Source organism: Opisthocomus hoazin, chromosome 8, assembly GCF_030867145.1.
Source record: "Opisthocomus hoazin isolate bOpiHoa1 chromosome 8, bOpiHoa1.hap1, whole genome shotgun sequence".
Taxonomy (NCBI): domain Eukaryota; kingdom Metazoa; phylum Chordata; class Aves; order Opisthocomiformes; family Opisthocomidae; genus Opisthocomus; species Opisthocomus hoazin.
The window spans coordinates 17,574,247-17,595,575 of NC_134421.1; the positions used below are offsets into that span (position 1 = coordinate 17,574,247).

A 21,329-nucleotide genomic window follows, 5' to 3' on the forward strand; every position below is an offset into this window, starting at 1 on the left:
GCTGCCTCTGCGCATGCGCAGCAGCCGGCGGCCGGCCGCGCCGCCCCGTCACTGCGCCGTTATGAGGCGCGGGCGGTTCCGGCCTGGGGCGGGGGTCGCCTCGGGGGCGGAGCTAGAGGCCGGTGGGCGGGGATGGGGAAGTCCCCCTCTAATTGTCTGAGGCTCGGCGCCTCTTCCGGCTTGCGAGCCTGACCCACGCGCAGGGCGGGAAGAGCTCCCGCCTTCTTTTCCCCTCCGCAACCAATCCACTCGGAGGGGAGGCGCGGCTTCTTTCGCCATTGGTCAGAATGACTAAGGGAGGCGGGTCCCTTGATGGTCGGCATGCGGCGAGATTGGTTGAGCGCTCGGCGCGGGTAGGAGCGGGCGGCGCCCCTCCCCCTCCGCCGTCGGTTCTGCGGGTGCTGGGCCTCGCGGCGCGCCGGCAGCCATGTCGGAGTGGGTGTCCTACTACCGGAGCGAGGGGCCGGCGGAGGAGGAGGACGGGGAGCAGCAGGAGGAGGGGGCCGAGGCAGTCGGTAAGGGCCCACCGCCCCCCCAGGGAGGGCAGCCCGGGGCCCGCCGCCCGCGGGGGTCGGCGGGGGGCGGAGGGAGCCGCTGCTAAAACCGTTCGTTACCCCCCCCCCCCCGCCCCTTCCCCTTTCTGTAGCGGACTACAGGTTCTCGGGTCGAGACAGCCTGATTTTCCTGGTCGACGCCTCCGAGGCCATGTTTGAGTCCGCCGGGGACGGAGCGGCTCCCTTCGACATGACCGTGCAGGTGAGGTCCCAGATTATTTCTCCTGGTGAAATTTAGCTTAAAGCATTTGCTACAGTGTCTCTGCTTGTATAAACTGCTGATTGCCAAAGGCAAAACTTTTGCATCCTTAATACAACTGATGTTCTGCATATTTTGACCTGTGTGCATTTTTTTCAGTGCATCCGGAACGTGTATACCAGCAAAATCATTAGTAGTGACAGGGACCTGTTGAGTGTCGTGTTCTATGGTACAGAAAAGAACAAGAACTCGGCAGACTTCAAGCACATTTATGTTCTTCAGGATCTGGACAATCCAGGTAAAGGCAGTAAAGTGGTATGAAGGTTATGTGGAAAGACAGAGTAAGGACATCTGTGTAGTAGCATTGGTAGTAACTGACCTCTCTGAAAACAAAATGGTATCAGATAAATAAAAATGTTCCTGTTACTGAGAAGCATTGGTGGGGGGTAGGGGGGATAGTTTCAGAAATATACTGAAAGCTGAGAAACCTTCTAGGAGCTTAGCTTTTTGTGTTGTAGTTGGTTCAGATCCCTTTCCTATGTCTTTTCTTCTATTTTAACGTGGTGGTTCACTTGGTGTAGGCTAAAGCTAAGAGGATCTCAGCAGAACTCTTGAAAGCTGGTTGTGTCTCTGCTGTGGTTCAGAAAAGTGCATGTACGTGCGAAGGCACCACGAATTCCAGCTGATGGAGAATATATCAGAATGGCTGAGGTTGGGTGGGATTTCTGGAGGTCATCTTGTCCAGCGCCTCTGCTCAAGCAGGGCCAGCTAGAGCAGGTTGTCCAATATATTACCTGTTTAATGTGTTGTGTCTCTTATTTTCATAAGAAGTTTTGCAGTTCTTGAATTTAGCTCTTCTGTTTTCTTAGAATTTCTTAGAATTGCCTAGCGTGTGCTTGATAAAGAGTGTCAGTTGCTGAATTAGAAAAGGGAGGAGGAGGAGGAGTGCAAAGAACGCACACTAGTGGTGACAGGTTCTCTGACAGCGGAGAGTCTTGCGGGGGTTTTTGTCTACAAGCTTTTAATAGCAGCTGGTATCTCTGAGGAGGTTTTATTTTATTGTCTTAAATAGGAGGTGCAGGTTAGTGTTCTTGGTGTCATGCTTTAATAATGCATGGGATTATCCTGTAAGAAATGTGTCTTGTCCTAGTTTCAGAATTAATTACGATGGGGACCTGACAAGACTGCCCTAGGTTCTTCTGCCTTTTCTGTCAGCAAGCGCCTTAGGCTTCTCACTCATCCTTTTTCCTCCTCCTTGCTTGCTTGCCCTTTTCATTGCGTTAGAGGCAGGAGTTTTGCCATCCTGATAAAGGCAGTGCAGGTGAAAGGTGGGTGGTGTTAAAAAGGAAGAGAATTTGCTGCCCCTGGAGAGCAGCATGCTCTGGAGAAGGAAGAAATACTGTAGCTAGTTATTATGTGATACATAATTATGAACACTTATGCTGTTCGTTAAATGACACCCGAGGAGATGAAAATAAAATAGTAAATGAGGGAGAAGACATTTTCAGATGAGATTTCAAAAGTGCTGTAGAATTTGAGTGAAGGACAAAGGAAGAAGCTCTGCAGAATGCAGTAGCTGAAAAGCGAAAGCTTGTCTCCCTTCGTAGAGTTATGGGAGAAGACAGAGAATCTGGTGTTAGACAGGCAGGGAAAGAAGTCATAGCTGGGCTGGAGTAATCCGCAAAGCTTTAAAAAGGCCACGGATACCTGCCCTGAACGTTGCTGTGCTCCATGTGGTGATCTGTGGGCTGCATCTGACCTCTAGGTTGATTCCATCGACATGAGGGGCAAGGGAGCAGGAGGAATTCTCCACCTTCCGGATGTGCCGTGGAGATGCAGGATGTATTTTGAGCTCCTTTCTCTGGTGGCACAGCAGACTGCCATGCCTCTGCAGCGGGTGCAGCTCTGCCTTTCCCGCCGAGCGCTTGTGCCTTCGTTGCAGAGGGTTTGTGATGCTTTGATCCCTGCCCGTTTCCCTTCCGCAACAGGAAGAGCCCCACATTGGTGCCAGGGCACTTTGTGTCCTCTGAGCCCTCGTCGGTGCATTCAAAGGATAAGCAACTTGCAATATTGCAAATGTTGGGCTATGCTGAGCAATTTTCTCAGCCAGGTGTTGGATGAGCACCGCCACAGAGGTGCTAGGGGATGTTACTCAGGCGCCAGCTGCAAGGGACTCTCGCTACATGTTTAGAAGAGTTTGCGATGGTACTTTCAGTATTTCTAATGTGTGCAAATGCTGTTATCGCCCCTAGGTGCAAGACGTGTTCTAGAGCTGGACCAGTACAGGGGAGATGAAGGACGAGTGCTTTTCTGTGAAACCTTTGGCCACAATGCTGACTATTCGCTGGGTGAAGCACTCTGGGCCTGCTCGAATCTCTTCAGCGATGTCCGAGTCAGACTGAGCCACAAAAGGATCATGCTCTTCACCAACGAGGATGACCCTCATGCCAATGACAGTGCTAAAGCCAAGCTGGCCAGGACCAGAGCTGGTGATCTGAGAGACACAGGTCATTGTCTTCTCCTTTAATTTCAGGCAGAATAGAAGTGATGTATCCTTGCAGCAGATGCTAACTGCATTGCAAGTTTGTGATGGGAAGAGAATGTAAAATCATCAGAACTGGGGAATCTTTCTGAAGCTTTCGAAATTAGAAATTTGCTGTCTAATGTAAATCAGAAAATCTGTTATCCAGCAACTAACACTTATTTTCTAGGATCTGTTTTTCTACTCTGATAGCATAAATCAGAACTTGAGAGGGTCATGGAAAACACACCCTACTTTATTTCATTGTTCTACCATTTTCCAGGAAGGGAATAATAAGGCTAAGTTAACACAAAAGGAAAATTACTTTAATGACTCCATTTTGAATTAGCTGAAGAGCAGCAACCTGGGCTCAGAGACTGGGGAACAAATGCTTCTTTAGGTCAACTATATGGCTGAGATAACCAGTGTTTTTGGAGTTCAGCAGATGTGCTGAATCTAGAAGCTGTGAGGCTTGCGTAGCCCACTAGCCTTTGTAACTGGGAAAGGGGAATTTCTGAACGTACTGCTACCTTCTGTGCCTGAGGTAAGATTAGGTTTTGTAGGAGCGTGTCAGACCTGTTTCATACACAGTGTTGTCCAGATTCTTAATTAGGGAGGGAACATTTTCTGTGCTAAGTTGTTGTGAGAGAAGTTGAAGAATGTCTTTTGCCTCTTTCCCTAGAAACTTTCACATCTGGTGCAGGTGACAATTTGGAGCTTATTCTTGCTTAAATTCTTTGCTTAGATAGAGAAGTGCGAGAGTGCTGAGGAACATGCCGATGTGAGAGAAAAGCAGTTTCTGTGATTCTCCTCCTATCTCTTACTTTGTTTTTAGGTATCATCCTGGACTTGATGCACTTGAAGAAGCCTGGAGGGTTCGATATCTCTTTGTTCTACAGGGATATCATAAACATAGCAGAGGATGAGGACCTTGGGATCCAGCCTGAGGAGTCAGGGAAACTGGAACATCTCATGAAGAAAGTACGAGCAAAGGAGACGAAGAAACGGACTTTAGTCAGGTTTGTGCCTAGTTACGGTATTTCTTTCAATGGAGGCACCTGATGTTACTTTTAAACTGCATCTCGCCTCCCTCCTCTGGAGTGATGGGTCTGTAAAGGCATCAGTGCTTACATTCCTCAGTCTTAATTCCTAAGTCCAAGATTGTTGTTTCTTCTGTAGATTCCAAGGATTTTTCTCCTTGGTGGGTGAGAAGAGCGGAGAGTGAAGCCAGGCCTCCTTTTTTGCCTCTGTGTGACATCTCCTGTATTGAGCTTGGCCAGAAATGATGATTTTTTTAAAAAAATGACATCATTGCCAAGTAAAATACTTACCAAAAATCTGCAACATGTAAAATGGTTACTTTATAGTGAGATCTGAATGAAATGAAGCTTTTCTTACTAATGTTAGCTTAGAAAAATTTCATCTCAATGTGACTGATAGGCATTTCGGCCTATTATTAAATGGTTATACGCAGCCAGTCCATCTGGGCACTTGGTGTGGATTCACACAGCCTTGATATTTCTGGTCTCCTACTGAAAGATGAGAGATACTTACAGAGAGATTAAAGGGGTCTTGACAAAGCAGATAGAAGGTATTTTTGGAACCACGTACTCCGTAACAGTTGTTTTTTTTTTAATGAATGAGTTCAAAGCAGAATGATGTGGAAGCACAGTAAGGCAAAGAACTTCACAGCCTAGTGTTTTTTTAATGTATATTTTAAAAAAACTCAACCTGAGCTGTTGTCGCTGAAATTCTTGCTCCTGCTTGAAGCTGTATTTTCCTCTTCTGGGAGTGTTCCTCAAGTTTTCTAATAATTGAGGAGGAAGAATCCCATACCGGTGATACCTTTTAGAGAAGAGGAAGTAACATTCACAGTAATTCACTCTTCTACTCTCGGAACTTGAAGATTACCTCCAATTTTAAACCTTTACTTCTGAATTTTTCTCTAACTTCTGATTATTTTTCGAATTAAATCATGGTATTGTTTGTCATGATGAGGTTCTTTTGGGGAATTTTGCCTTCTGGGTGAACAGCTGCGTGAATTCAGAGGTCACATTGCATTAAGCACAAGTGGAGTGTCCAAATGTGATCTTGACCTGTGCTCTGCTTGAGTGTAGCTTCCCTTCGGAGTGAAAAAAGGTGAAAGAAATATGGTAAATTATTTGTGTGTAAATTATTTTTATGACCAGAAGTGACAGCATTGTAAGAATGTTTTTATACAAGTGAGATTATGAATCAAGTACTTGTATGTTTCCAGAGATAAATGTGATTTTTGGGGAGAGAAGAATAGGAGAAGGTCAGAGAAAATAAGGTATCTGGGGAGGTGACTTTCTTTTGCAGAAGTGATCCTTTGGAAGTCTGAAGTCTGTATCTACTTTTTCACACAGGTTAAATCTGTATCTGAACAAAGATCTGTCGCTTGCTGTTGGTGTTTACAACCTTGTTCAAAAAGCTCAGAAGCCATATCCAGTGAAGCTTTATCGGGAAACTAATGAACCGGTTAAAACAAAAACAAGGACGTTTAATGGAAAAACAGGCAGCTTGCTCCTGCCTAGTGACACAAAAAGGGCTCAGGTAACGTCTTGATTATGTGCCTGCTTTTTCCTGCCTCTGTGATGTGTGGGGGAGATGCTGTTTCTCTTGCTGCTTTTGTTTGTATTTCACTTTCAAGATCAGATGCAGAAATATTTACATCTGTGTGCCCCTAGAGATAGCCTAGTCACTTTGTAAGCTGTGCAGAGTGAGAGTGGGCTGTTTCTCTGGCACAGCTGTCAAGGGAAAGCATTGCTGCTGGTGGAAGTGCACTCAGGAAGACAGGTCGTTTCTTTCTGTGAGGCAGAACCAGGTTGTCGGAGCCTGACCTTATGTGGCCTTGTGCTATTGCTGCTGGTGTTGTCTTTCGATTCATTAGAAATAGATTTTGTCCATTTTATTAAACATACAAGTGTGAATCATGGGGGGAGGGTGTTGGACCTCTTTTCCAAACAAACAAAAAAAAGGCTTATTACTTTTTTTTTTTGTTATTTTGTTCTTTGTTTTGCCTTCCTGCTTGATATTTTGGCTGATGTAGATTGAATGTCACATTCTGTTCAGGCACAGCCTTATTTCAAAGCAGGATATGCAGTTGCTAGGTATATCGTCACAAGCGCAATTTGCGTGTCCTTCCATGACAAAGGCTCTTAAACTTGTGGTCTTAGATTAAATATTAAGTTTACTTATACTGGACATCAGTTTCTTGAAATAAGGTACAGGAACTGGACAGAAAGCTGAGCCCTAAGCCCTGATATCTGACTTCAGCAGCTGGACCACAATATGTTTTCGTTTTTGTGACAAAGGAGTGGTGCTTCAAAAGCATTGTTTCTCGGTCAATGTTTCTGCCAGGAGTGGGTAGCTGATGTGCTTCTGCTGAAGCAAGTTTAGAATCAGACAGGACCTCTAAAAACATCTGGTCCAACCCAGCCCAGAGCGAGACTCACAAAACCAGATCAGGTTGCTTGGGATTTGTGTGGGGCAGCTCTGAAGAACTCCACAGATGAGATGTGACAGCCTCTCTGTGCCAGGGCTTAACCATTGTCTTAGGAAAGTGCATTTTGCTAATGTCCAGGTGGAATTTCCCTTGAGGTAACGGTCACAGACTGTGACTTGGCATTTCATTGTGCACTAATGATGAGAGTTTGCTCTGTCTTGACTATAACCCTCTTTTCAGTAGTGGAAGACAGCAATTGCATCCTCTTCCTGCCCACTCCCCCCACTGCCTGCAATTTTTTTTTATGCTGGCAGCACAACTATCTGCTCTTCCCTGGTTTAGACATATGGAAACCGCCAGATTGTGCTGGAGAAAGAGGAAACAGAAGAATTGAAACGGTTTGATTCTCCGGGCTTGTTTCTGATTGGCTTCAAACCACTATCAATGCTAAAACAGCACCACCATATCAAGCCCTCCCAGTTCATCTATCCTGAGGAGTCCCTAGTAAGTGGTAAGCAAAGATGGCAAGAGAAGATTCATCACCTTACGTTGGAGTAACCAGCTGATTCATAGTGTGTTTGAGTGGGGATCGTTGAATGTAAAATCTTTGTCTAACTTAAAAACTCGCTAATGTTAAAAAATGTAGAATTAACTGTTACTGCCCCTCTTAGCTGCAGTTAATTCTTGTTTTCTTCACTAACAGAAGAGCTGAGTTTCGTGTTTTATCCATCATGATAAGCAGCTACTCAAACTATGCAGTAGTCCCAGAATATTTGGTTGTGTCACTCATGGAGGTGAAAGATCCTAGTACCTGGCAAGAAGGCAAAGGTGGTTAAAAAAAAACAAACAACCCAAAAGAAATGAAAACCAGACCCCAGACCAGTGAAGATAATTGCTGGTTTTAAGTCCGTATCAGCTAGAAGTGGAAACACAATACTCGGGAAGTACAGTTGAATTAAGCACTTCATGGGCTTGTAAAGAGAAGAGAGGATGCTTAAGACTGCTTTTTCTCCCCTTTTTGTGTGTATATTTAGGTCTACTTATCTAGAAATACACGATTAATCCATCCCAAGCTGTTATAGTAAAGAAAAAGCTCCAGCTTCTCAATCTACTGGTGGATAAAGAGGGCTGAGTTATGACCAGATGCTTTGCAGTGTCTGACTAAAGAAGAACCTTTACAGTAGCTTCTCCAGCTTAGCAGTTTCCTGAATCAAGCACCTTTATATGTCAGTCTTTTCCTGACCACCATATCTGGTAAAATACAAAGCAAATGTGTGCCTTGAGAGGAACATTGCAACGTGAATTCTTAGTGTGTTACTTCTGCAAAAGGTCCTGTGATGGCTGCTGCTGTAATGTCCCACCAGACCAGAAAGAGGCTTTGTAGATACCTGTTTCCAGTTTTCAACCATATTTCATTGCTTCAGATGCTAGTGATCTAATTTCTTTCACCAGAACTCTCACTGCTCTGGTCAGAAGAGACATTAACATTGTAATTTTTGAGGGCTTCCCCTTCCAAAAGTTGCTGTTTACCTCTGGAATATTGCAAGTATCTCAAAGAAGTCACAGGTATTGAAACTGTAATATCTAGGGTTACGTTGCTGAACAAAGGAGCAAAGCTGTCAATCTGACCCATACAGTCTTTACTTTGCAGGGAGCACAACGCTATTTAATGCCTTGCTGATGAAATGCTTGGAGAGGGAGGTGATGGCACTGTGCAGATACACAGCCCGCCGGAACACTCCCCCTCGCTTCGTGGCCCTGGTTCCTCAGGAGGAAGAGGTGGATGAGCAGAAAGCGCAGATAGTCCCTCCAGGTATGGGAAGAGATGCTGCCTTTCCCTGCATGACTGGATGCAGTCAGCATAATAGCCTCCTGTATTGCGTAAAAATATTCTTGGTGCTGCTCACCTTAAAACTGGGGAGAGTGCTTCCCAACATCCCTTTTCTTCAGTTTTGTCATTGGAAGCATCTGATGCTGAATCTGTTTGTACAACTCCAGTTGCATCAGTGTTTGCTCAGGTGTAAGACCGCTGCAGTATTTTCCTGCCACCTATGTGTTTTTAGCAGATTCAAGTAACTGACCTAAAAACTAAAAGCCCATTTTTCTGTTTGCTGACTAGATGGAATGTTTTTATCTGAATTTTATTGTATCCTTGGATACATTTGAAAGCCTTAAATAAATAATCTCACATACCGAGCCTCACACTGTAACAGCTGAGTGGGGAATGGTCAGGGAGCAAAGGCAGACTCTTGCTCTTTTCCATTTTCTTACCTCCTTAACTGGAAAATCCTCTTCTGGGAAGGATGTAAAGTAAGGGAATAACACTGCTTGTGTGCAATGTAAAGCATTTCAGAAATAAAATGTGGGCATTAACTTAATTTTCAAACAAGCCTTTTTCAAGCTCATATCCAGTGAGAGATGAGGAAGGTGCACAAGCTGATCTCCTGTATAAAAAGCAGGCAACAAGTTTCCCGCTCTTAGCTATGCATGTAGTTTGAATCTCTTTCAAAAAGCCAGTAGTGATGTTGGTTATATACATTGAGATTGGGATTGAGTGTCATGCTGTGGATTCTAGGAGGTATTATGGATTGCCGTTGGTTACAGCAAAACAGTAGCTAGTTTGGGGAGTCATCAGACCTAGCTATTAAGCATCTTGGTCTTTCCCATAAGTTATTGTTTTGAGGCGATGGTTCTGTATAACTGTTCCCTGCTCCCTCCCTCTTCTGCATAGGTTTCCACATAATTTTCCTGCCTTACGCAGATGACAAACGGAATGTTGATTTTACAGAAAAGGTGCCAGCTAGTCGAGAGCAGGTGGACAAAATGAAGGAAATAATTCAAAAACTCCGGTTCAAATACAGGTACATGGAGATAAATAGTGTACGCGTGGGAGGTGGCACGGGGAAGAAAACACAACGCTTTTGCTTGCTCTGTTGTGTATGTTGTTCAGCTGTGGTGCCCACAAGATGGGATTTTGATGCAAATTGCTTCCCTTTGCAGTAGCTTTGTCCAAACATTGCTCTTAATCATTCTGAATACCCAGGCAACACGTGCAGTATGTAGCACGTTCTGGGGTTCTGCATAGAATTGCTCTTGCTCTCTGGGCTGTTGTCATGTGTTGCAGAGGTATTACATTTTATTGTGGTTCTGCCAGTCTACTGCAGATCCAACCTGGATCATTTAAATTAGAGCACTTTAGAAAGAACAGTTAGGGCTTTTTCATTATAGATAGGATAAATTTTATGAAGTGCTTTTATGGGAGATTTTTTCCTAGGTATGTGGGAAGTAGCATAACTGGTATTAAAATAGAATGCCACTGTCTCCATTCGTCTCGCACAGCTTTCTAAGTCTCACACAGCTTTTGAACGTGGTTGATGCATGACGGGTTAGTGATTCAGCAGGTAAATTGAAAAGAGGAAAAACAGTTCTGCTGATGGGATGGATTGTTATGTGGGAAAGAGGGAAGTTTTACTTTGAGCTAGGTTGGTGGCAGATCTTGTGTATCTTGTCTGTCTTCGTGGCAGCATGCATTGACATTTTGGGGGATTCTTGACAGGACTGACAGCTTTGAGAACCCAGTTTTGCAGCAGCACTTCAGGAATCTGGAGGCCTTGGCACTGGATATGGTGGAGCCAGAACAAGCTGAGGATCTTACAAGTGAGAGTTACTGGTGGGTGCGAAGGGAGGTGGGGTAGAGGGCTCTTGACTTTGTTCTGTCAGAGATGTGCTACTACAGAACCAAAAGCCTTTTAAAAAAATATTTCAGTTGTGTGCACTTCTAAGCTGAAGAATTCTGGATGTATCCATTCTGAAATATTGAAACCTTTCTTTCTAATGCTTTCTCTTTTAAGATAAAGGAAAAATTGATCACTTTACCCTCCAAAATTAAAAATGAACTACCTTTTTTCTGTGGTGACAACTGTTTTCTCTAAAATTCCTCTCTTCAAGAGTCTAATTAATATTTCAGTCTGATAAATGGACAGAATTACTTAGTGAATTATTCTGCTAGGACGTAATGATGCCACCCTGTGGCTGAGAGTTTCTGTATAAGAATATCTTGTCGAAGGATAGAAACCTACTCCTGATGGAGAAGTTCCATTTTTAAAATCGTGTTGTACTCCAGGAGTAGTGTTAGAGTTACTATTTCCTAACAAATAATCTAGATCCCTGTGCTAGATATCATACAAATACATGACAGAAACAAGCTGTTCTGCCTCAAACTACTCACAAGCTTAGGTAGTAACCTGTTGTATTTTAAAATGTCTGACATTAGACTTGGGTAACAGTGCAACCAGGTAGGAGATCTTTTATATCACTTCCACATGTCAGTTTTGTTCTGTGTATATATTTCCTCTTCAGGGATATGTGTGAGTCCATTACGTACTTAGAATACAAACTCTTGGTATTACCAAGAGCTGTGTGTTTCTTATTTGTGAACATCATAACACATTTTTTGCATTTTGCATGCTTGCAAGACACTTGCGTGCTAGTTCTGTTGATGGCCTGATTTAGACTTTCCTGTGATTGCTTTGGTTTTGAGAGAGCAAATTGTTCTCTTTTACCAGTGCCAAAGGCTGAAGAGATGAACCGCAGGCTGGGCAGCCTGGTGGAGGAGTTTAAGCAGCTGGTTTATCCCCCTGACTACAATCCTGACGGGAAGGCTGTAAAGCGAAAACAAGGTAAGTCATGATGGTGCAGACATGCAACATGGTGTCTGCGCCCTTTGTTTCGAGGCTTCTGTGTTTTCAGTTTGTCTCACAGCTGAAAGAAGCTGCTTGTGCAGTAATTCTTTACTCGTCTCCACAACAAAGTTGACTTATATCCAGTGGTGATTCTTAGAGAGTAGAGGATATTGTGGTATCCAGCTAGAGAATCATTGGAATGAGAAACTGCATAGTGAAAAAACAGACAAGTATAGGAAGAAATTTGGGTAAATTACTGCAAAATATGTGTTTATTAATAATTATAAAAATAATAATAAATAACTTCAGGTTTTCTACAACTCATGCTTTCAGTTTGTGTTCTTGGTGAGGAAGCATGCTTTTATGCGTGGACTGTTTAGCAAGTCCAAGATATGCTTCTTTAGGGCTAAATGTCAAAGTAATGCTGAAGTACGCGTGTAGTTTGGGAGTCCACGAAACTCTGCATAAAGTGGGAGTGTCAGTTAGCTGAACTCCCTGTGGAATAGTTGCATTTTCCTGCTTAGATGAGAATCCCTTAAAAGTTTCGTTTGGGGGTGGGTGATCTTTCCATCAGAATGCAAAGTCATACTTGAGTTTGAGATCACTCCTGTCGATGTAATATACTATATGGCTTACATAGCGAGTGACGGCTACTTCATAAAACAAAATATGGAAACTAGGTCTGTCAGTGTGTAGATAACTGTTAAAGTACCGTGTGCTAATGGCCATTTACTGTGGCATGTATAAGAAACATTGATGTCTTTCTATTAAGAAACTTTGTAGAATCTTGGTGATCTAAAATTTATCTTTCTAGCTTCCGATGGTCAAACTGAGAAGCGGCCCAAGGTAGAGGTCTCAAAAGATGAGCTGCGGAGTCACGTGCAGAAGGGCACTCTGGGCAAGCTCACTGTACCTGTGCTGAAGGACGCCTGCAGGGTTTGCGGGCTGAAGGGTGGGGGGAAGAAGCAGGAGCTCATGGATGCGCTAACTGAATACTTCAGTGAGCACTAAGCAGGAGCGGAAGACCCTGGTTGACTTCCATCTGCTTAAAGTTTTGGTTGTCTTATGTGGATGCTGTGTCTGTTTAATCTTGCTGTGGAGGAGGAGGCGACTAAATGTTGCTGACTAGCAGTGGAGAAACTTTTTACTCTTAGTTGTGAAACATCTCTGCAAAGTTGGACTCTGTTCGCAGTAGCCAAAGGCAGCATTAAATTCCCTGCTAACTCAGGTCACCCACTGCAAGTAAACACAGCTGTGCCTTCCTGGTTTCTTAATAAAAGTTATTTTGGACTTCTTTCTTACTTTGCAACATTGGCTATACCGTCTTTGCATCATAAAGACAGCAGCCCTTACTTCAGTGTAAGAAAACAGAAAGATCTGTGTTAATGGCACCGCACGAATTCAAGCAGCAGGTCAAGTCTGTGTGCTAACAGAGGGTAAAAATGTGGTGTATTACTCTCCTGCTCTCCACAATACTCAGTCGGTATCAGTACTTGTAATCAAGTTGGGTTCTTTTCCACCATTGGCGTTATAAAGATTACCGGCAGATCATAAAGGAGAAAATAATTTCTGGGAAGCAGCAGACAATCCTTTGGGCAAAAACCCAGCACTTCAGAAAGCTGCACAGCCGGGTCTCCCATTTTTAAATGGCAATAGCAAAATCTGGTTTTAAAAAAGGGAAAAAAAAAAAGTTATGTTCCCTGGAAGGCTGCACGCACTTACCCCAATTAAATTGCTGAGATGGCATAGAGCTTCTCCACCTCTGTAGCGAGTATGAGTCAGACTATTGTGCAGGCTTCTGCACTCAGATCTGTGCCTTAAAACTAGAAAAATAGCAAGTTGTGGAGAGTAGCCCTTCTTTCTTCCAGCGTTTTTATTTTTTTAATCATACTTCTGGAGGGTGCAGCTGGAGCTGTCTATGTTTTGGCTTTTAAACTTCCACCCCTGGCATGCCCCACCTGCTTGCAGTGCAAGATGGCGAAAACCAATAAATAGTCATTGCCCTTGCTCTAGGAAACAGTACTAATTTTTTAGCTAAACTGTAGTTTTGTACAGGATGCAAACATGGGATACACGAGGTATCCATTTTGGTCCATACAGTGTTTTTTGTGTTCAGGAATTCCTGTGTTTGGCACGCAAACTCTGAGGCAATTTGTTGAAGAATTAGGTGATATATTACAGTTGTGCTGCTGCTGTAGCGTGGCACACGTGTCGGAGCTGCCTGTGACCACTCTCTTGGCACTGTGGCTGCCCTGGCCATGCCACCACGCTGCTCCTTTCCACTCCACAGCTCCTCTGGGAAGAGCAGCCAGCCCGTGTTGAGCTCTGCAGCGCTGAAGCTACGTAGTCTATTATACTTTCAATCAGCCTGCATTACAGTAGTTATTTGTAATAAAGATTTGTCTAAGCAATCATTTATTTGCCCTTAGGCAAAGGAGTTACTGTAGATGCTTCTGTTAGCGAGACTTGAATGCAATAAAACAGCGAGACTATTCTGTCCTTAATTCTGTGAATTTTCATTCCCCAAATGCCCTTGTTAACTTCTCTCCTGGCTTGCTAACCCCCAGGCACAGTATGTTCCAGGCTTTGGATGATTATGGTATGTTTTGTCTAGGTTATTAGATTTTGCTCCTGGCTTTTTTTGGGTTTTTTTCATAGCAGGCTATTGCATTAAGCTGAAGTTTAACAGAGATAGTGATGGAAGTTTTCAGAGCAGAAAATCGGACAGTTTTGCTTGCTCAAGAATCCTTTATTTCTGCTTCTTATGTGCTCTGTCTTACATCAGCCGTCTTGACATGGTACCATAGGGCAAGTCCTTTGTGAAGTTGTGGTTACGAATGTGACTAGTTAAGTCAGTATCGAAGGGAACAGCAGCCTTTCTAAACCTCATACAAATGGAAGGACTCTAAATAAGTTCACCTCAGCAAGGATGTTAGCATCCATTTACAAAAACAGGTAGAGACATGATTTCAGTCTTTGGTGAGTTGATTTCACCTGCCTGGGATGTGCTTACTGAAGTTACAAAGTCAGTACCTCTGTGGAAACACTACAGAACTTATTTTCCCTTCTGCTGTTGCGCCTGTTGGTCTTCCCATGCTAGCTTTGCTTTGGCAACTTGCTACATTAGACAGGTTTGGTATGACCCATCCCAACATAACAGCGTAGACTCTTCTGCTCAGAGCAGTAAGTGGATTTATTATACAGTATGCATTTAACTAAAGTTAGCTCCATAAACCCACCACTAATCCAGAATGCTGGTGGTGCTTCATGCTTTTCCAGAGCATGAGATTATCTGACACTCTCTTCTTGAGGCACAAGTTTTACCTGAAAAATGACTTGCTCTTTGTTGCCTTGGCCATGATTGAAAGGGTTTAAGTCAGATGGCCACAGTACAGCAGCTTCCCTAAAAGCATGAGATAGCTACTTGTCAGCCACAGCAGGCTGCTCTCTACCCTGTGTTTTGTAAACACTGTAGGAAGCCCAAGCTCGTTGATGCAGCCCACACAAAGAAAGCTGAAGGAGTAAGAACTACTACACTGCAGCAGCCCTCAGACAATCTCCAAGCAGTTCTGCATTACAAGCAGGAACACTTCAGTTAGTTGCAAATGCTTCCCCGAGGGAAATGACAATTATATTTAGCTGTGTTAGCAATTTTATTTTTCTTTAAAAGTTAGTATTTAAAAATAAGTGAGATAAGAGATTTCCCCTTATGCACTGCCGTAAGATTTCTGCTCCCCATTACACCTCTTAACAGGAGTCTTGTCTGGTTTCAAGAAAAAGGGTTATGCTTGGTGTATGACCCTGGCTCCATCCGCTGCTACAGAGGAGCCGCTGCCTGCCTTGTACCTGGCCTACGCTGCTCCACCATTAAGGCAGCAACTCCAGCAGCCTGCACACACACACCGAGCGGGGAACCGGCACGCCTTACCCGCAGTGGACTGAACCATCCAGAAACGCAGTGTTGCTCACACCTGTTAGAGGCTGAAGCTTAGCAGAAATACTGCAAAACACAGAGGAAGCTAACAGGGGGGTTAAAAAAAGCCCTAAGCAAGCAGACATGGAGATAAGGGCAGGGTAGATTTTTTTTTTTAAACATCAAACAGGAAATACAGTTGTACAATCACTTTTGAAGAAGTAATACAATGAGAATGAATGTGTTGGAGTGGAGTAATACAGAAGAGGGGGAAGGAGAGGCAGAAACACTAGAATTAAGCCATTATTAAACAAAAATGTGGTGGTTTGAAATGAAACACTGATATCAAAATTATCATCTCAACTGAAGCTAGACATTAATTCCCCTGACTGCAACCTTCCTATTCCACAGACACTTAAACTCATGGGCAGTTAGACCAACAGTCTTTCTATAGCTTGCTGGACAGACTGGATCTGAGGCTTTAGCTGTGATCCCTCCTTGATGGTGATGGAGCAGGCGATGACCGGCCGGGAAACACCACAGGCCCGGCCCAGGGCTTGCTTGGAGCGCACAAACACGTAAGGTACGTTCTTGTCCTCGCAGAGAAGAGGGAGGTGCAGGATGATCTCCAAGGGCTCTGCATCTGCCGCCATCACAATGAACTCCGCTATCCCTCGGTTCAGTGTTTTGGTGGCTGTAGAAGAAACCGAAGGGTAAGTCTAGGCCTTTCTGGAAAGCACATCTAATGAAAGACAACATTAGGAGATGCCGAAACTGGCACGAGCAAGGAAGAGATCTAGTGGTAGCAGGACAGGCCAAAGGAAAGTGGCAGCTCCAGGGCCAAGGCGGTGGTTATTCACAGGGCTGCCCCTGGTGTTCTGAGCCCAGCAGAGATTCAGAAGGGAGCAAGGCCAGCCCAGGGCTGCTGACAGGGAGGGGACTGGGGCACAGCACAGGGGAGGGGAGACTGAGGGCAAGTTTTGTTTGTTTAGCCTGGGGAAGAGAGCCAAGGTGGGAGCTGGGGGGATGTGGCTGCTGTCCTCTACTCCTTCAAGGGGACTGTAGAGAAGACGGACCCAGACTGTCCTCATGAGCGCATTCGAAAAAGGACAAATTGCAGACCGACTGCTGCCTCCAGGAGATTCTGGGGACACGGTGGAATTTTATATTCCCCCTCCCCCCTTATGAGAGTGGTTTAAGCCATGGGAGGTAGGTCCTGAGAGACTGTGCAGTTTCTATCCTTAAGGATTGCTTTTTAAAAAGTCTGACCAGGCAAATTCCTGAGGAACCTGATCCAGCTGCGAAGGGAGCCACTCCCTGAGCAGGCTGCACTACAGACCTCCAGGGGTCCCCTCAAACCAAACCTTTTTGATTCTAAACTGGCTAGGCATCTGGTAATCCCAGTGCCACACCACTAAAGTATGCATGATCACAGGACACGCACCAGGAACACAGTCTGGGCATCTACCAGAACTGTATACAAATGTTGGAAAAGATTACAGCTTAGTTCTGTCCCTGAGTATTGCTTAAGCAGGGTAGGAGAGGGACACTCGCAATATCCAGATCCATGTAACATTAGTGGCCCACCACTGGAGAGAAGCGACAATCCCTAGCCACAGCTTCTCACAAAATCCTCACTACGATTTCTAGCACGCTTCGCAACACAGAGGTCTCACCTTCATTGGCTCCCTTGCGTAGCTGCTTATAGTTGCAGGATTGCTGCACAAGGTCCAGCAGCGTTTTGGTGAGCTGCGCATCAGCCAGGGGGTAAGCTTTGGGATTCACTTCGGCCTCACTCTAGAGAAAGTAAAAAGTAGAGAGTATTAGAAGAGGTGCAAAGGGGACTTTGTGCTGAACAACACTGCATAGGCATCATGGCCACCACATACTGACTAGTGGAGTCACATTCTTGGCTGCTCTGCACACACACTAAAAATCCCAGTGCATTTTATTTATAAAAAGAGATTCTTCTCATATTCAAAGCAGACAGCACCTCTGCTCACACAGGCAGCCAATTCTGACCCTACAAACCAGTCACAGTGAACTTACGGGGCAGTCTCCAGACATTTGCCACCACGGACGCTACACAAAACGAATTGCTGCGGTGCACGAGGAACAAGCTCCTGACAGCAGCAGACCGCCAAGCTCAGGCGCAAAGTTTTCAATAAATCCCGAGAAGAGCACGCACCGGGCTTATTTCCCCAAAGCACGAGCAGCTTATAAAGGCTCACAGCAACGAAGCCACAAGCAGCGTGACGGACCAGCACCGGCCGAACGGCGGGGGCACGGCGGGAGAGCGGGGTCCCCCCCACCCCGGGCACCGCGCCCAGCGCGACACCCGCAACCGGCCCCAGCCCTGCCCGCGGCGCCCGGCCTCCACGTGCTCCCCGCCCCACAGCCGCCGCAGAGGCAGCGTCGCGGTGCGGCCCGGCCCTCCCCTCCGGAGCGGCCCCAGCGCGGCGGCGCCTGAGGAGGAGGAGTATGAGGCCGGCGCCCGGCCGCACTCACCATGGCTGCGGCCTGGCCCGGGCGGCGCGGCCAGCTGCTGCTTCCTGCCCGAGCGCGCTGAGGGTAAGGAGGCAGGAGCGCCGCTGCGCGTTTTGTCGCCGCCGCCGGAAGTCAGGCGTTCGCGCGCTCGGGGGCGGGGCGCAGGGCGGGGGACCCTATAGCAGCGCGCAGCCACGCGTGGGCGGGGCGCAGCCTCCTTGGGCTCCCGCCCCCGGAGGAGCGGGAACCCGGCCGCCGCCGCGCATGCGCAGGGCGCGGCGGGCGGGAGGGAGGGCGGGCGATGGCGGCGGGGTGGGTCGGTCCCTGCGGCGCTCACGGGCCGCGCTGGGCCCTGCTGCTCCGCCCGCCGCTGTGCCTCGCCTGCGTTGTGGAGACCCTGGGCGACGGCACGGCCTCGGTGGGCAGACGGAGCGTTGGGCCCCTCAGCGCTCCCCACCCCGCCGCCTCGCCTGGGCCGAGCTTGGGGCCGGGGCCATCACGGCGCTCGGGCTGGCGTGTCGCCGCCCGGGCTCGGTGGCCCCCTGCCCCGGGGCGCTGGGAGCGGCGGGGTGGCTGGGCCGCAGCGCTCACGGTGCTTGCCTCTGCTCCGTAGCTGGTGCGCAAGAAGCACGTCCTCTCCCGGCTCCACGACGCCCTGGCCTGGCAGGCGCTGCCGGTCGTCCAGCTGCTGGCTCCGGACGAGAGGGTCTGCGGCCGTTTGATAGGGACCCTCTTCGGTAAGGGCTCGGCTGCGGCCTCCCACGGCTGCTGCGGCCTCCCACGGCTGCAGCGGCAGGGGGAAGGCGGCTCCCTTCTTTTCTGAGCGGTTCTGTACGTGTGAAACTTATCCATGTTTGAAGAAAAAACCCCAAAAGAATACTGAGGTATCCAGTTCCGTACTCCCAGCCTTCTCTGTTAGGTGTGTTATTGCTCCCTCTGGAGAACGGCCTGGCGTTCGATTCAGAACAGGTTAATGAATTTCCTTATTCCCCAAGAAGTGGGACTGGCACGTTCTTAAAGCCCTTGCAATTTTCCAAAGTATCCTGACATATCTTTAAAGTCTTTTTGGAGAACAGGGAGTGCCCGTATGGCTCTTCGCAGAATGCCCTGCATTTCATGCCTTCGTGCTCTCTCGTCTTGTTCAGCTGTGGCATTGTATGAAGATTCATACAGAAATGTGAGCTTAAAAAGGTGTTGCTGGATTTAACAAGTGTGCAAAATATGAATCTGCATAGTGGGTTTTTTTCACGCCATCACCTTTGTAGAAATCCCTGTAGCCACGGGACTGGAATACGTGCTTCTTTCTGGTGGGTCAGCCTCACAGCAGAATACAATCTTCATCGGGATGTCAGAAAGTGCCCTCACAGTAACAGTGTCTGTGGTCTTGAGCATCTCTTGCTGGTTTCTGTTTGCATAGCAGTGCTGTGGCAAAGATCTTCAAAATGTCAAAAATCTTAACAGAGAAGAAATAATGGTCTAAATGAGGGGACAGTAAGGCAGGAAGGGAACGGTGGAGAATATGAACGCGAATGCCTTCAAAGAGCAAATATACTGGGTTCTTTTAATTCCGTGATCTCAGTTGCACATCGCATATAATTCCTGTTCTTTGGGGGAAAGTGACTTACAAGTCCCTTCCCTGCCTTCACACGTTGAATAATTCAAACACTTTTCCCAGTTCATTTCTCAGCACAAACTGTGTTGTGTGCGTTTCGGGAGCAGCTTTATTAGAAACAGAAATTTGTGCAGGTTTAGTTCGCTCTGTTGCACAGATTTTTACTGAGTGCTATCTCTGCACATAATCCTGTACAGATGCGGAGGGAATGGTGCTTATGGCCAACTCAGTCCTGCACTGTATGACACTAACACAAAATACCCTAAAAGATGGGAGCTGTGCTTGCATTGCAGTGCTCTTGCCTGTTTTTAACTAGTAGTTCTGTCTCTCTCTGTAAGAAGCTTTACAATCAGATGGTTTGGGGACAGCTTTGGGATTTTACTGTACTAGGTGTAACTCCTGGAGCAGCTGGAATCCCAGTCTAAGCTTGGGCTACGAACATCAACGTACATTTTGGATAGAGCTTGCATGAACTAAAGATCGTTTGGTGCACAAGTATAAGAGGGACCCTCAAAGGTTTGAGCAATGCTGTGAAGGAAGTGTTCATAATAAATTCAGGAAGATGTGCTAATTTTTGAAGAGAGAATACTGGGACCAGCACAGGTAGAAGACAGAGGATTAGGAGGACAGAGGTGTAGTGTGGAGTGTTACACATGAAGAGGTGGTGGATTTTGGGTAAGCCAGAATTTCATGCAGCGAATATTGCAGTGTTCACTAATGCTGTATGCAAATCTGTTCCAAAGTGTAAGGAAGTTACTGAGGATTGGACAGGTGAGGCAGGATATAGGTGATTTCTTCACCTGCAATGTCGTAACATTGCTTTAGTTGGTCAAATTTCTGAGAGGTCATAGAGTCTCCGAATGGGAGGTAATTTGACTGAGTATGTTGAAACGACTGGTTTGGTGTGGCAGAAGTGGGAGTCTGAACCAGATGCCTGATGCTGCGGATACCTGAAGTTGGAAGGAGCTGGGAGGTAGAGTTTCTCCTCTGTTGTGGTGTAGTAGAGTGAGACAGTGGCTTATTTTCATATACCCGATCTTACGCTCCAGTTGTGCAAATGACTTGTGAAATGGTGCCTTCAGGTTCTATTTAACATTGGAATAGTTTCCATATGTTTTAAACCTGGTGTTTAAATTTAGACTCGGGATTTTCAGTACAGTGGAAGGACAATTCATGGTAACTGTTATGAATGGAAGATAGGCAGGTAGCTGGGCTCTGACTTCTGCATTCTGGAGTGTTGTAATTCACTGTATGTGTAATATTGGATACATGCAGTGAGATGTGGTGATGGTAGCAGTTACATATTTACTTACATAGGTGGAGCCATTGACTTCAGCTATAAAGTATGTTAAAAATTTGCAAGAGAACTGAATGCCTTCATGTCCCTGTGTCCTGCTTATGGAGGTGCCTTTTCTGATACTCCCTGAGAGTATCCACCTCACTCTGACAAAGTCAGGCTGGCGTCACATGAAGCAGGGAAAAGAAAACAAGTTCTGAAAAAAATTTGCAGCTCTTTTTACAAGAAAGCATTACAGCACTGATGATCACAAGCAGGAATGAGTTCCATGACTGATAGTGGTTTATCTTTTAGGAATGTTGCATACTGTGGAAGACGGCGGTGCCCTCGACCTGTTCGTAGAAGGTGAGAGACAGATGCCACGTCTCAATTACTGACACTTTGTGCAGGGAGGCTCTGTCTTGTCTGATAACTGTAGTGAAATGCTCAGCTTTTACACAGCTTGAATTGGGAAGAGCATCTTTTTTCTGTCAATGCAACAGTGATGAGCAGACTGCTCCAATATTTTGGGGCAATGGAGTGCATGCAGGTTTAAATATTTAGCATCTTTCTCACGGGTTCTGTGTGTGCCATGAATGTAGTGTCAGCTGGATAACAG

At 46.1% G+C, this 21,329-nt stretch overlaps 3 protein-coding genes across 8 annotated transcripts in view; 2 read left to right on the forward strand and 1 right to left on the reverse strand.

The window, feature by feature from the left end:
- Positions 1–370: 370 nt before the first annotated feature.
- On the forward strand, positions 371–13,881 carry XRCC6 (X-ray repair cross complementing 6). 2 transcript variants are annotated; one of them, XM_075428999.1, is made up of 12 exons: positions 371–515; positions 647–756; positions 913–1,051; positions 3,006–3,260; positions 4,110–4,293; positions 5,662–5,848; positions 7,083–7,251; positions 8,392–8,553; positions 9,472–9,601; positions 10,297–10,397; positions 11,306–11,419; positions 12,237–13,881. In XM_075428999.1, the coding sequence occupies exons 1-12, from the start codon at positions 428–430 to the stop codon at positions 12,431–12,433; spliced, it is 1,836 nt and encodes a 611-aa protein (XP_075285114.1). In that variant the 5' UTR covers positions 371–427; the 3' UTR covers positions 12,434–13,881. The 2 variants fall into 2 exon arrangements, with proteins under 2 accessions (XP_075285114.1, XP_075285115.1); XM_075429000.1 differs by lacking the exon at positions 12,237–13,881 and having other exon boundaries at positions 10,297–10,410; positions 11,306–11,413.
- Positions 13,882–14,597: 716 nt separating this feature from the next.
- SNU13 (small nuclear ribonucleoprotein 13) lies at positions 14,598–17,981 on the reverse strand. The gene is made up of 3 exons (XM_075428107.1): positions 17,844–17,981; positions 17,012–17,132; positions 14,598–16,029 (listed from the first exon to the last, which is right to left on the reverse strand). The coding sequence occupies exons 1-3, from the start codon at positions 17,844–17,846 to the stop codon at positions 15,767–15,769; spliced, it is 387 nt and encodes a 128-aa protein (XP_075284222.1). The 5' UTR covers positions 17,847–17,981; the 3' UTR covers positions 14,598–15,766.
- A 142-nt stretch (positions 17,982–18,123) lies between these two features.
- Positions 18,124–21,329, forward strand: part of MEI1 (meiotic double-stranded break formation protein 1) — a 38,496-nt gene continuing 35,290 nt past the window's right edge. For all 5 annotated transcript variants that reach the window (XM_075428097.1, XM_075428098.1, XM_075428096.1 and 2 more), the window contains exons 1-3: positions 18,124–18,240; positions 18,436–18,559; positions 21,026–21,076. In XM_075428097.1, the coding sequence (XP_075284212.1) occupies positions 18,124–18,240; positions 18,436–18,559; positions 21,026–21,076 (292 nt within the window). The remainder of the gene's footprint in view (positions 18,241–18,435; positions 18,560–21,025; positions 21,077–21,329) is intronic.